The 14,299-nt window shown below is 41.1% G+C and overlaps 2 protein-coding genes across 4 annotated transcripts; both read left to right on the top strand.

Annotated features, from left to right (window-relative positions):
• The first annotated feature begins 2,445 nt into the window (after positions 1 to 2,445).
• Positions 2,446 to 7,081, top strand: LOC144713998 (zinc finger BED domain-containing protein DAYSLEEPER-like). 2 transcript variants are annotated; one of them, XM_078588730.1, is made up of 5 exons: positions 2,446 to 2,566; positions 3,580 to 3,648; positions 4,391 to 6,286; positions 6,353 to 6,618; positions 6,737 to 7,081. In XM_078588730.1, the coding sequence occupies exon 3, from the start codon at positions 4,411 to 4,413 to the stop codon at positions 5,596 to 5,598; it is 1,188 nt and encodes a 395-aa protein (XP_078444856.1). In that variant the 5' UTR covers positions 2,446 to 2,566; positions 3,580 to 3,648; positions 4,391 to 4,410; the 3' UTR covers positions 5,599 to 6,286; positions 6,353 to 6,618; positions 6,737 to 7,081. The 2 variants fall into 2 exon arrangements, 1 of the variants encoding a protein (XP_078444856.1); XR_013584204.1 differs by lacking the exon at positions 4,391 to 6,286 and having other exon boundaries at positions 6,737 to 7,031.
• Positions 7,082 to 9,005: 1,924 nt separating this feature from the next.
• Positions 9,006 to 13,412, top strand: LOC144713895 (Eukaryotic aspartyl protease family protein). Of its 2 annotated transcripts, none has more exons than XM_078588631.1 (10): positions 9,006 to 9,503; positions 9,677 to 9,812; positions 11,197 to 11,432; positions 11,509 to 11,736; positions 11,831 to 11,969; positions 12,087 to 12,157; positions 12,256 to 12,355; positions 12,455 to 12,518; positions 12,988 to 13,062; positions 13,149 to 13,412. In XM_078588631.1, the coding sequence occupies exons 1-10, from the start codon at positions 9,205 to 9,207 to the stop codon at positions 13,379 to 13,381; spliced, it is 1,581 nt and encodes a 526-aa protein (XP_078444757.1). In that variant the 5' UTR covers positions 9,006 to 9,204; the 3' UTR covers positions 13,382 to 13,412. The 2 variants fall into 2 exon arrangements, with proteins under 2 accessions (XP_078444757.1, XP_078444758.1); XM_078588632.1 differs by having other exon boundaries at positions 9,428 to 9,565; positions 11,163 to 11,432.
• Positions 13,413 to 14,299: the final 887 nt, after the last annotated feature.

Below are 14,299 nucleotides of genomic sequence, written 5' to 3'. Positions count from 1 at the left end.
TTGGTCATGACCACTAACGAGGATGGTAGGATCCCTCATCATACGACACACAAAGAAAAACAGATGATGGGGAAGTAGGGGTGCATAAAAAATAAGAGAGGTCCATGGATGTGACTTGCTCGCATCCATTGGATCCATTACATAGATTTGATAGAAATTAAGGCAGAAATACTATTTTGAATCTATTTTCATAGATCAGCCTCACTGAGGCGTTTCATATATTGACATTGTATGCATTTGATTTTCTCTCAATTTTTTTAATTTTATTCATATTTTATATTATTATAAAGATTCAAATTACAAATTAAATATAAAAAATATATGAAATGTAATTTATTATTGTAATCTACGAATTATCCATTAATAATATATATATACTTATCTCTAAACTATCGTCATTCTTCTAAATTATCTTCTAGCTCTCTCTCTATCTGATTTCTTATACTCTTCCAAAAATTCAAATCTCACTCTCTCTGTCTGTCTCTATCTCTGTCTCTGTCTCTCTCTCTATCTGAGTGTCTCTCTCTATATGTGTCTCTCTCTATTGCTCACATTCTCTCTCTCTCTCTCTCTCTCTCTCTCTTAATCTGAAGCTCTTATCCTATATCTATAGTCTACATCACCCAAATAATCTTTAGAAAATTGGATAATCTCTTCCCTAATCTATCTAATTGTTATCCCGTTTCTTCTCTGTCCTGCCTTTTATCTTCTACTAAAGATAAATACACCTTTTCACTATTTTCTAAATCTTTATATCCATCATTACGATATTTCTCTATCCTATCCTATATATCATCTTAATATCACTCAAATTAAATAACCATTATAATTAAATAGCATGCTAAGCTTAGTATCCTTACTCTTGTATCTGAATTGTAAATCTAAAATAACCCTTCCACTAATATCTTACACTCTCCCCTTATTATTAAACCATCAGATTTATTATTCCTCTTACTAACTATTTCTAGTATCTATAAAAAAATTAATTGTATTATGAACTTTTCTTTTCATAAAATTCCGTTATATTAATTTCGTTCAAACATTAATTGTGGCCCACAAGTATGTTGCAATTTCGACATATTAATTTCAACATTTGACAATAATACATCACAAGTATGTTGCAATTTCAACATATCTAATTTTTTCAAGACGTAGCATCTGTGAGCGCGCGCAATGGGATTTACATATATGACGACTGAGGCAAATTAAAACCTCAAAAGAATTTATAAATTTCCCATATGGGATTGCGATGGAATGGGAAAAAATATGCGGATATCAGTTACCGATATCCGGATATCCAAAACCTATATCCGGCATCCGGTATCCGTCGCGTCCGTTTACCCATGGTATCCGGTACTGATATCAGTCTACCCCTCAGAGACAGATATCGTCCGATATCCGATATCTGGCACCGTCCCATTTTTTCCCGGATATCAAATATCGGTTGTCCGATACCGGATGACGAATGGATATCGGTAGGCCGAACACTAGTACACATTGCACATGCAACACAATATTGGTTACCACTGCTGCCAAGAGCATGAAAAGCAATGCCACTCTTGCATAGAGAGAGAGTTATGGCTGGGCCAAGTTCTTGGTCGCTGATACTCTTTGAGTTTGATGGTCCTGCTCCACTCCCGGTATATACATATACATATATATATATATATATATATATATATATATATATATATATATATATATATATATATATATATATATATATATAGGAATGGGAGTCCCGACGTGAATGGGAACGAGAATGGATAAATGGTTCGTTGGATTGTGGGTTGGGAGCTTTCTTGACTTTCGTAACCAAATGTTCTTCAATAAAAATGAAAGACAATTCCGAATCTGCTTTGTTTACGAACAAGGCGCGACTTCAGGAGCAAAGCGGGCCCGGTCTTGTCTGACCTTGATCTTGTCCTTGGTCCTGTCATCTTGAATAGTCAATTTCAAAGTCGAAGTAGAAAAAGTGACGTTGATGATATGTTGACCATCGACATAACCAACTTTTCAACCACTAGTAATGAATGTGACTTCGTTACCCTTACTTCCACACACACACACACACACACACTCTCTCTCTCTCTATATATTTCCCTCAGCCCAAGCAGCGGTGGAAAGCTGGAGCAGAGAGGTGAGGGGGAGCGAGAGGGAGGTGAGAAGCATACGCCGGGATGATTTTGAGTTTTTTACTAAAAATATAAATTAAATATTTAATCATTACTCCTCGTCCCAGTCCGGTTTGACCCTCGAACCTGATCCTACCTAGACATGGTCGCGCGGTTCACTTTGAGCGAATCCGTGCGAATTGTGCGTTCTGTTCGGATGTTCCAAAGAGAATGCACAATGAAACGAACCACAATTCGCACAAACCCCTGTGCGGTTTGTTTTGTGCGAATTGTGCGATTCGTTTTTAGGTAAATTAAAAAAATAAAAAACCCATTCGAACAGCTCCCTCTCTCTCGCTCTCTCCTCTCCTTCTCCCGCTCTCCCTTGCCAAGTCGGCTCTCGCCAGTCGCCACCGGCGTCGACGCCGCCGACGCCGCCGACGCTTGCCCTGGTTTGAATCTCTCCACATCCCCACTCCAAAAACTCCATTTTTCCTTTATTGTTCTATCCGGAGATTTTTCTTTCCTTTATTGTTCTATCATTCTTCATCCTTTCTCTCTTCTTTGTTTTTCTTCTCTTCTTCGCCATATTCTTCTTATTCTTGTTTCTTCTCTTATGCCTATTAATTTATCTTCTGTTTCTTTTTTTCTCCTCTTCTTCTTCTTCTTTATTTTCCTATTCTGCCGTTGTATCCTCTTCTTTTTTCTCCACCTCGTTTTGCTCTTCTTTGTGTTTTTCTTCCTCTTTCTTCTTCTTTACATTCTTTCTCTTCTCCCTCTTGTTAATTTACCCATTCCACGTTATTATTATTATTTTTCTCTGCCTCGGTTTTCTCTTCTTCTTCTTGTTTCCTGTCTTCTGCCTAATAATTTATCTTCTTTTTCTTTTTTTCTCTTATTCTTATTCTTTATTTTCCTATTCTACCGAATTATTCTTATTTCCTCCTTGTTATTTTTCTCCTCTTTGTTATTTTCTCTTCTTCCTCTTCTCTGTTTTTTTTCTCTTCTTGTTCTTCTTCGATTTCCTATTCTATGTTTTATTCTCTTTTCTTTTTCTCCTCCTTGTTTTTCTCTACCCTTTTCTTCCCTCCTTCTTCATATTCTTCTTCGTCCTGTTTCTTGTCTTCTGCCTAATAATTTATCTTCTTGTTCTTTTTTTCTCTTATTCTTATTCTTTATTTTCCTATTCTACCGAATTATTCTTATTTCCTCCTCGTTATTTTTCTCCTCTTTGTTATTTTCTCTTCTTCCTCTTCTCTGTTTTTTTTCTCTTCTTGTTCTTCTTCGATTTCCTATTCTATGTTTTATTCTCTTTTCTTTTTCTCTTCCTTGTTTTTCTCTTCTTCTTCTTCCTGTTTTTTTTTCTCTACCCTTTTCTTCCCTCCTTCATATTCTTCTTCGTCTTTCATCATCATGCGCAGTTCTCTAGGATCATCATCTGATCATCTTTCATCGTCATGCGCAGGTCTCTTGTAGTTGGAGGGGTCTTGCAGGGCAAGAGAGGTTGATTAGTGAAATAAGAAGAATCCACGAGGTAATTTCAAATGAAGCTATATATGTAATCTATTGCCGGTGAAAATTGGATGAATAAGAACTGATATGACTAGTGAAATATCTTGGTGAACCCCCATATATATATGAAATAAAAATTTCTGATGAAATGTTTTCAAAAATGGGCGAAATATTGGCTTGATTTGTTTTTTTATATTGGAGGAAAAGATGGGAGAAACTTTTATTCATTGATATTTGATTTTATTAAATGTTGCATGTGTTTTATTACGCAATGAAAATGGCTTTCTGTTGATAAATAAATATAAACAAAAGGGAATTGAGAGAAGCTTCATTTAAATATCTTGCGGAGTGAACTGTGATTAGATTCAAAGTTAAGATTTTTTGTGGAGGTGGGCAACACCATGATCAAAAATTTATATTATCTTGGTGAGTGGACTGTGATTAAGTTAAGATTGTGTTATTGATGGAGGCGGGCAATGCCAAGATCTTATATTTTTTTCTCATCTTGCGAAGTGAACAATGCTTAGACTAAGCTTAGATTATGGATGGAGGTGGAACATTCCATGATATTAGTTGTATAAAAAGATGGAATATAGATGATTCCTCCTTATGTTGTATAAATGATTTTACAGTTAATGTTAATTGCTGATATTAGTTGCTGATTATTATCATAGTTGGTGGTGCATTTTTCTTCGTCATCTTTATTATTATTTTTTGCCTATTTATCTTGGATGTTCCAAACAATCTTTATAAATCTTGATTAGGTTTGAACTTGCAACCTAAGATGACTAGAACACACGAAACACACGCATCTGCTTCATCCCAGAGCTCCGCATCATCGGAGCGGACTGTTGGCCAAACCCAAAAGAAGAAGAAGAGAAAGAACGAATGCGCTGCCCGAGTACACTTCACCCCGGTAGCGCCTAGGGTCTTCACATGCAACTTATGTGCTGCTCGGCCCAGGGGTCGTGGAGTGACAGTAGAGCAAAACAAATACAGCTGCAGCACTGTGCTATGGCGTCATTTACAGACTGTGCACCATAAAGAGTATAACGCACTCAAGGCTCAAGAAGGGACCTCTTCCAACCAACCATCTGTGTCGAACGTTTTTGATCGACAGAGTACCGAAAATCTATGCTTCACTGGGCGCACGGCGGAGAAGACAAAAGAGGAGCTTGTACGTTTCATATGTCAGGCAACTGCATCGTGGAACATTGTCTGCAAGAAGTACTTCATACGATTGTTGCGGTACATCGCACAGGAGGAGATCTCCATCCCATCGACAAGGGCAGTGAAGGAAAAGGCCTTCAAGCTGTATAGTGAGCTGAAGATTGGTATTCGCGCCCGACTGGAGGGCGTTGAAAAAGTGGCGATCACCCTAGATTGTTGGACTTCGGCAAATCGCATCTCATTTTTAGGAGTCACGGTGCATTGGATTGACGAGGAGTGGAAGATGTGCGAGTGTGTCCTCACCATACGTCAGTTGGAGGGCACGCACACTGGTGAGTGCTTGAGCGAAATCGTAGTGGAGGTTCTCTCAGATTTTAACGTGAGCGCTAAGGTATGCGCGTTGACGATGGATAATGCGTCGAATAATACAACAATGATGGCAAAATTGGAGCGAGAGTTGCGTTCTGTGAACCCACATTTCACTGTGAAGAGACATGTGATGTGTATTGCTCATGTGATCAACTTAGTGATGCAGGTTGGACTTAAGGCGCTCGATGTCATCGACGAAGCACCCGAGACAGCCTTCGTTGACGATGTCGACCTAACTGATATTGTCAACGACTCTCCTGTGGAGGAGTTGGCAGGCGAAGCGATTTCCTTAGGTGGCGTTGTCCGGCGCCTAAGAGAGGTGGTTGTTGCTATAAGAGGATCGTCCAAGAAAGAGGCGAAATATTTCTCCTACTGCCGTCAGATGAATGTGACAGACACGAGCAGGATACCGATAGATTGCCCCACACGGTGAAGCTCAACTTTCAAGATGCTTCATGGATGCGTTCGCAAGAGATTTGTCATCGATATGCTGCTGTCAAATGTGCTTCGCAGACGGCCGTTACTTGACGCAGAGTGGGACCTCATCGAGAAATTTGTCGATTTGCTGGAACCACTACAGCGAGGTACCTCCGTCGCAATTCGGAGCAAGGCACCGACGTCCAATGAGGGCATAGTAATTATTAAGGGTCTGATGAGGCACCTAGACCTTATTAGAGCGGGAGTTACGGAGTCTTCCACCGTTCACAGTGAAAATGTTATTTCTGCCAGGCAACAGAATGCCTTGTCTAAGGTTTGTGCCGCTATGCGGGCGAAGTTGGAGAAATATGTCTCCGTACTTACGCGAAATGAGGCGTTCACTATTGCCTCTCTACTGGACCCATTCATGAAGCTTCGCTTGATAGATCCGCATGTGAAGAGTGACGTACTGTCTACTGTTCGCAGTATCCTACAGTCCCGTGCGGTATCTATGAATGATGGGTGCGGTTCCACCGAACGATCCGCTATAGCAGCCAGTGGTGACTTCATACAAATGGAACTGGAAGAGATTCTCGATTCCTCTGAACTACCGCAGCTAGTTGATCCTATTGAGGAGCTTGACGTGTATGCGACAACACCCCCAGCTTTTCGCACACACGTGTTGCATTGGTGGAAGACGACATGTAATATTTGAATTTCATTTTTCATACTCTTAAATTCGTACATGACTAACATTTCTCCCATTACAGGCCAGATTTCTTACCCATCGTTAGCGGCGATTGCGAAGGAGTTCCTAGCTGTGCAAGCGACGAGTGCGGCATGTGAGCGCCTATTCTTGGAAGGCCGCCGTGTAATCAACTACAGGCGATCGCGACTCACCGCAGAGAGTGTGGAAGTCCTAATGATGCTGAAGTCCTGGTACATCAACGAAGATTTGCGAGCGGATGATGACGAGGATGGTGACGAAGATGACGGACCAGTCAACATTAGTGTCGACGCATCGTAGATCACCAAGGTCTGTGCGTCTTACTTAGAGATTCAAGCGCATGCCTTTTACTTCAGATTCGTGACTTTACTCTTTCATTTAAATTATTGACTTTATTCTGGACTCATTTGATATCTTTATTGTGTAGATACGCGAACATAGATGACATCCAGTGGGGCTTGTTGCTGAAGGTGCTGAGGAGTATGAAGATTTGCTAAAAGAACCCGTTGCTGTTGATGTTGTTGAGGTGTCGTGGGCAAGCCTCCTTAATGTCAGAGTATTCAATGTTGAGGCTGTCAATATCATTATACAGAGGGTACAAGGGAACTGATCAACGATCTATCAAGAAGTTATATTCTCTGTTTCTGCTTCTTGGATATCTTGATTTCTCCTCTTGTTGACAAGGATTTGTTAGAGGAAAGATTGTCTATCTACCACTCTGACATTACCTTTTATTGAAAAATCACATCCTCAAATCTTTGCATGTTAGAGTTATGCCCCTGTTGATTTTCAAGATAAGCCCCTTTTCCTATTCATATTTTTCTTAAAACCCCTATTTTTTTTGCGGAGATAGCTCAAATTACTTGTTAAGTCATAGAAGGAGAACAGTTGATTGATTGTTTCCAGAAAGAAGCTCCCCCTATTTCTTGATAAAATTTTCATCCATTATTTTTCCTCCGAATTTTTAACTTATTTCGATCAAGGATCATTGAGCCTCCATGCATCTGGGTATTGATAATGTAAGGGATTTAAAGGGAAAAGAATGGGCATACATGTTCCTCGGAGTCGACGACTCGATGATTGTCATAAAAAAATAATAATCTTGGTTTCATTTCGATTTTTTCATTACTATTTATAATTTTTTTTTTAATCTTCAGTTTTAATGATTATGCTCCCAGAACAGGGAAAATAAGGACAAAGATTCGTTGTCTCATGAAGCGCAATGAAGGTCCGGAGATCGCTCAAATTACTTGTTAAGTCATAGGAGAACAGTTGATTATTTCTTGATAATTTTTTATCCATTATTTTTCCTCTGAATTTTTAACTTATTTCGACCAAGGATCCTTGAGCCTACATGGATCTAGGTATTGATGATGTAAGGGATTTACACTGGAACCCTTTCACAGCATAAGAGAGCACGAAGAGCTCTATTAGAGGGAGAAGAAATGCAGACCTACAAGTCTCCCACTTATATCGCAAGCCCGTGACGTTGGCGTGGAGGGCTTCCTGCACTTCCGGCCTGTTGTAGTAAGCTGTAGCGTATCTCACCGTGCATGGATCATAGGCTCTATACATCCATGGCTGAAACCCACCACTCCGTTAGTGGCAGCAAGAAGAAGAAGATTTAAGGAAAAAAATTACTAGAGGAAGATGATGAAGAGAAAGATTAAAATAGCTAGATGAAAGTAGAAGTTGTTGTATGAAGCAGATTAGAAGAAACCAGATGAAAGTTGAAGAATAATATTAGGAGACACTAGAAGAATTAGATGAAGAGCAAGACGTGGAAGAAGACCAAGAGGAGGCCAGTAGAAGAATACTAAAAAAAGAAGAAGATGAGTAAAAGTCAAAGACACATAGTATAAGACCTAAAATAATAGGACTAGATGGAGGAAGAAGTTAAATGAATAAGAGGAATATTAGAAAAAAACTAGATGAAGGTTGAAGAATAATATTAGAAGAAGCTAGAAGAACTAGAGGAGCACGAAAAATAATAGAGGGACAACAAGACTAATAAGGAGGACATAAGAAGAACAAGAAAAGACTAATAGAAGAAAAATTGAAAGAAGAGGAAGAAGAGTAATAGTCAAAGATTAAAAGTATTCCCTCTCAGCCAATCGCACACTGGAGCCGATCAAATTCGTTTCCATTTTTTATTCTTTAAAAAAATAATAAATTTTTTTTTTCAAAATTTCCACATATCTGTGCGAATTTTGTGCGAATTTTGTGCAAATTGTGAGATTATTGTGCGAATGTGCGTTTTTTGTGCGAATGTACGAATTGCGTGCGAATGTGCGATTTTGTGCGAATTGTGCGAATGTGCGAATTTTGTACGGTTGTGCGAATTTTGTGCGAATGTGCGAATTGTGCGAATTGTGCGTTCTTATTTTCGCTCATTAAACGAACAGAACAAAGAACAGACCCTTGTGCGGTTCTTTTGTGCGAATTTTTTGAGCGAATAAAGAGAACAGAACAGAACGACCATGTCTAATCCTACCCGTCAGGCCAGCCCACCCTAAAATGGCAGACATGCGGCCCCAGTTCGGTCCGGTCCGACCGGTTCCCTGTCCTAAATGTCCAACCCTACATACTATCAAGGACCCGGCAAATAATGCCACTAAAATACTTCCATGAAATAGAAAAAAATGGTAAAAAAATTTAAAAAAACCACAAAAAACGTTTAAGGAGAGTGCCCTGTAGGCTTGCAGTAGAGGCAAAAAGGAACCATCCCAGCAGAAGAACCAGGCCATCCATCACCAGATCGTCCTCTTCATACCATTCATTACCTTCTTCCCCAAATCTCGGAGCTCATCTTCTAACCCACATCTTTTCCTCGTACAAATCCAGAGTGATTTGCTCTTCTGGGTTCGTCCCCATCGTTCCCTTGGAAACGACGATATGGGTTTTGGTCAGTGGAGATTAACTCTCATTGGGTTGCTTCTCCTTGCTTGGAAATCGCACTCTTTGACGCTTTCGTCAAGGCTTGTTCATAGATTTTCTGATGAGGCGAGGGCGATCTTGAGTGCCGGGGCTGGGCAGGATGCCGATGCTTGGATTAATCGTGGGAATGCGGATTATTACAAGGAGCTCTTCCGTAGAGATTTCCACCGTCGGAAGAACAAGATAGGGGTTGAGCATCAGGTTGTGTTCCCCTCTGAAGGGAGTGAAGCCGTTGGTCTTGGGAACGATTATGGGTGGTGAGAAGAGATCGTGAAAATCTGGGTTTCTTGATTCGAAAATTCTTGTGCTTTTTTAATGGGTATGGGTGGGATTTGTTACTCAGTGTTCGTGGGTTTTTTCTTGCTAATTCAAACCTTATGCGCAATGTTTAAGAGAATTTCTGACGGGTTTTAACTCTCTCAATCGACAGGTTACATTATACACGGGTTGATATTGGGACTCCGAATGTTTCTTTTCTGGTTGCTTTAGACGCTGGAAGTGATCTATTTTGGGTACCATGCGATTGCGTTCAATGTGCAGCCTTGTCTAGTGACCGGAATGGTTTGGTGGGTGATTCTTTCTTTATGATTTTTTATTAATTTTGTGCTCCGTCTTTCTTGGTTCACATGTTTTTGCCTATAAACTTCTTTGGTCCGGAATTAATCTCACTAATTCATCTGTTTTTTTTTTCAATTTTCTCTCTTTTTTAGCTCTACTCCTTACAATTTCATGCTTAGGCCCTTCTCTTTTTTAGCTCAACTCCTTACAATTTCAGTCGTCATTTTCATCCAAAACTTGTCATCATCATTATCACAAACATTTGTGATGATCCTGAAGTCTATTGCTGTGGTGGGGGCCTGCGAGAAGGCTGGTAGCTACAGCCATGTCATTAGCAGGCCAGTGAGAAGAACGGTATTAGTCTCACACTGCAGTGGTAGTATCAGCTGATGGCAAGAGTGAGTAGCTCGATGGTAGTGACAGACCAGCAATGGCAGGAGGAGAAAGCAGTGGGTGAAGTGAATTCTCCTCCTTTCATCATCAACCTTGTCATCGTCTGCTCCTTAGATGATGATGACTATGTCGTCATCGTCATCCTAGTCTCGGACGAGTGACAATGACGATGAAAACTTTGTCTTACTCATCATCATTTTGGCACCAGAATAAGAATGACAATGATGACTCATCATCATCTTGTTGTCTTCCTAAACAAGGGCGAGAAGCTCGCGGCAGCACAGACAGTGACCGAGAAGGCCGGCACCGGCAACCATGTCATCGGTAGAATAATGAGAAGGCTGTAAATGGCATCATACCAAAGCAGTGGTGGAAAGAAGCTCTTGGCTGTGGCGGCGGCAGACCAGTAATTGTGGAAGTAGGCGTCAGCAGGCCGAGTGGATTATCCTTCCTCCATCATCATCATCCTCCAGGACGATGATGTTGATGATGAGGAGTGCATCATTGTCATCCCAGTGATGGATGAGTGGCATTGTCATGGTCATCCTTGTCTCAGACAGACTCTCATAATTACCATTCCAATTATGAAGAAGTGATGATGATGAATGCGACATTATTTTCTTCATCCTTGTCACAGACTAGTGCCAATGACAGCTTCATCATTGTCATCATCATTCGTGCAGAAAAACCCATCTGTCCATAATTTTCGTTGTCATCGGAGTTACGAACAAGTGATGATGACAACTTTGTCATTGTCATTGTCATCGTAGTTGCCAACAAACTCTAATGGGCATCAGGGATGGTGAACCCTCATGGCCAGCCTAGTACCGAGCCTATGCTTTCGGTAAAGCTAACTTTTATGTTATTTTAGTGATTGTGTCATGACTGGATCGCGTTTTTTCAATTTCAGAGGTTGTCAAGCTGGGGAAAATTTTTGTTAGTGTTCTCAAATTATTGATCGCCAGGTGCTCCCTGGAACGGGGGGCATCTTTCATGCAGGATAAAGTGCTGAGCATGTACCACCCAAGAACATCAAGCTCCAGCAAGCACCTGCCTTGCAGCCATGAACTTTGCTCTTCAGTTTCTTCTACCTGCGACAGCCCGAGTCAGCCATGCCATTACTCAGTCAACTACTACTCAGAAAACACATCTAGCTCGGGGCTTTTGATGCAAGACACTCTTTACCTTGCTTCCAGCGATTCCTCTGCCCTTATACGCGCTTCCGTCATCATAGGGTAGCCATGATTATAATTATGGCCATGACCAATGTTTTGGTAATGATAATCATTTTTTGGGCATTCCTGAGAACAGGTGCGGAAGTAAGCAAAGTGGTGGGTATCTGGATGGCATTGCTCCTGATGGGCTTCTTGGGCTTGGGCTTGGAAAGATTTCGGTGCCCAGCATTCTTGCTAGAGAAGGACTGGTGAGAGATTCTTTTTCCTTGTGCTTCGAGGAAGACGACTCTGGTAGACTCCTATTCGGAGACCAAGGAGTTTCTGGTCAACAGTCAACCCCATTTGTTGCTGTGGAGGGAAGATAGTGGGTCACTTCCTGTACATCATGACAATGTGTTTTTCTCATTATTTAACTGTTGATCAGTTGTTTTTAATGACTTTTTTATTCTTTATTTTAGCCCCACTTACATTGTTCAAGTGGAGGGATGGTGCATTGGAGCTGAGTGCCTGGGTCAAACTGCCACAAAGGCTCTTGTTGACAGCGGATCCTCGTTCACTTACCTCCCCGGTGCTGTTTTCGAGGCCGTTGTTGCTGAGGTGAGGGCCTCCTCAGGTGACTGCCCAAGCTCTGGGCTCCATCCATCTACTTGATTTCCTTCTATTTCTCTCTCTTATTTCTTACTCTCTCCGCCCCCTATTCTCTCTACACTTAAGTTTGACAGGCAGATGAATCGCAGTAGCATCACCTACGAAGGGTCTCCGTTTCAGCTCTGTTACAAGGCCAGGTAAATTATAACGTTTACTAAGGTTGACTCTTCGAAACCTAAAAAGAAATTTGCTTATTATATGTTGTTACTGCGATTTGACAGTCTTTTTTTGCCAGTTCACTCGAGATGGCCGAGGTCCCAAGAGTGAAATTGATGCTAGCCGTAAACCAGAGCTTCTCTGTCAACAGCCCTCTCTTTCTCTTCTACAGTCACGAGGTGATCTCTCTCTATAAAGTCCAACACCTCTCTTCCTCGTTATTGTGATAGCATCTGTGGACGATTGTGTGAATGAGCTTTACCATTGTTTCTTCTCAGGGTCAACGGGAGGCTCTCTGTCTGGCAGTGCAACCATCTGACGATCCCCATATCACCATTGGCCGTGAGCTTCTATCTAAACCCACCAGATCCCTCCTGCTTTCAATTCTTGTCATTCTCGGCTGATGTAGTCTTTTGGATAATACCATTTCCTTGTCTGACTCTGATTCTCTCTCTCTCCCTCTCTCTCTCTTCTATCTCTTTCTTGTCTTTCTCTCCCAGCCCTGTTTTCCCCCCTCCCTCTTCGCCTTCTATCTCTTTCTTTCTTTCTCTCTCTCTCTCTCTCTTTCCCATTCCATTTATCCACATCCCTTATCGCTTTTGCTCTCCTATTTCCTCTCCAATCTCTTATTATTTTTTCTTCTAGCTGTCTTCTTCCCCACTGTTCTCTCTCTCTCTCTCCCATATCTAATCTCTCTCTACTTTTTCGCATCTCTATCTCTCTCCTTTATCTCTACTCTCTACTTTCGTCCTTCTTAGCTCTGTCCCATCTCTCCTATCTCACTTATCTCTTTTTCTCTATTTGGACGTAGAGAACTTCATGACAGGGTACAGGATGGTGTTCGACAGGGAGAGGATGAGGCTGGCATGGTCACCTTCATCCCAGTGTGAGCCCCTTCTTCTCCTTGGTCAGCCAAATAACCCCCTACAGACCATCTTCTTGCTGGTTTAAACTTCTTTTGATTGCTCACAGGTGAGGATCCAGTCAGCAGCCGGCATGCAGCGATCCCGCCGCCAGCTGACTGGCCGACAAACCCCCTGCCAACAGCGGGAGGCCCGCCCGGTGCCGCCACCATCAACCCTGCGCTTGCCGGCCATGCCCCGAGAACAGGGCAGGCGGTGCCACCACCCTCGACCTTTAGGTTTTGCTTTCTTCCTCTCCTCCTCTTGCTGTTAGCCTTCTCTGTTGTTGTCTACACTGGCTAACACCTCTTAATTTAAGAGTTTTAATGCCTCATTGCTGCATGTCTCTCAGTAGAAAGAGGTTACAGTTTATCTTTGTATATTTACCAGTCTATCTTGTGCTTCTTGGGAGTCTTATGCCCCAAGCACATGTAGCATTAGACTAGCTTATCTATACAGAAGAACACTTAGGATTTGGAAATTGAATAGATTCCAAACAGAGAGTCAAATGCAGGTAAATGGTTTCCTTGAAATCTTTATGTCAATAACTGTTGAATCTGCCCCGAACTGGTATAATAATTACATTTCATGCTGAATTTGAACAATTGTCTGCACAACTTCCTCATCTCCAGAAGAGGGAGCAAGTTAGAAAGAGCTCTTGTAATGTTAAAAATACAGACATTATATAGTAAGTTGAATTCACCCAAGATGCCATCCTTGTTGAATGCTCTCATAACTTCCGTAGTTCCAAGGATGGTTTCTGAACCCTCCATTCCAGTTCTTGAAGAAGGGTAGTATGACATTATTTTAGCGACATGGCTGTGAACACATCCCTATTGTTTTTCAGGAGCTGAGATTTTGACAAGATGCCATTTACATTGAAACTAATGAAAGATGGCATGATTTTAAGAGTTTAGTGGATGCAAATGCTAGGGTGGTTTCATTGTAAATATTATAGAATCATAATTAACATTTTGTAGAATGATCCTGTTTATACAGTTAATGAAGTTCTCTACTTTCCTTAATGATATCTTTTGTAGAACTCTACATATCTTTTATCTTTTTATTCGCCTGTCAAGGACTGGATAATGGACTATTGAGAGTCAAATGGTGTTCAAACCACAAGTTAGTGTGCATTGATTACAGAGGTCCAAACAAAATTACCCTACCCATCTGATCTCCCATCCCAATTAATGATACATTACAAGAATAATTACATGA

Source organism: Wolffia australiana, chromosome 16, assembly GCF_029677425.1.
Source record: "Wolffia australiana isolate 7733 chromosome 16, ASM2967742v1".
Classification (NCBI taxonomy): Eukaryota; Viridiplantae; Streptophyta; class Magnoliopsida; order Alismatales; family Araceae; genus Wolffia; species Wolffia australiana.
Note: the sequence above shows the minus strand (reverse complement) of the source record. Positions and strands in the feature narration are given on the sequence as shown.

Excerpts from the sequence above, each read along its gene's own strand:
- LOC144713998 (XM_078588730.1), top strand. The coding sequence starts at position 4,411 with ATGACTAGAACACACGAAACACACGCATCTGCTTCATCCCAGAGCTCC.
- LOC144713895 (XM_078588631.1), top strand. The coding sequence starts at position 9,205 with ATGGGTTTTGGTCAGTGGAGATTAACTCTCATTGGGTTGCTTCTCCTT. Across the intron at positions 11,970-12,086 it reads TCGAGGCCGTTGTTGCTGAG|TTTGACAGGCAGATGAATCG; the intron begins GTGAGGGCCTCC and ends TCTACACTTAAG. Across the intron at positions 12,158-12,255 it reads CAGCTCTGTTACAAGGCCAG|TTCACTCGAGATGGCCGAGG; the intron begins GTAAATTATAAC and ends TTTTTTTGCCAG.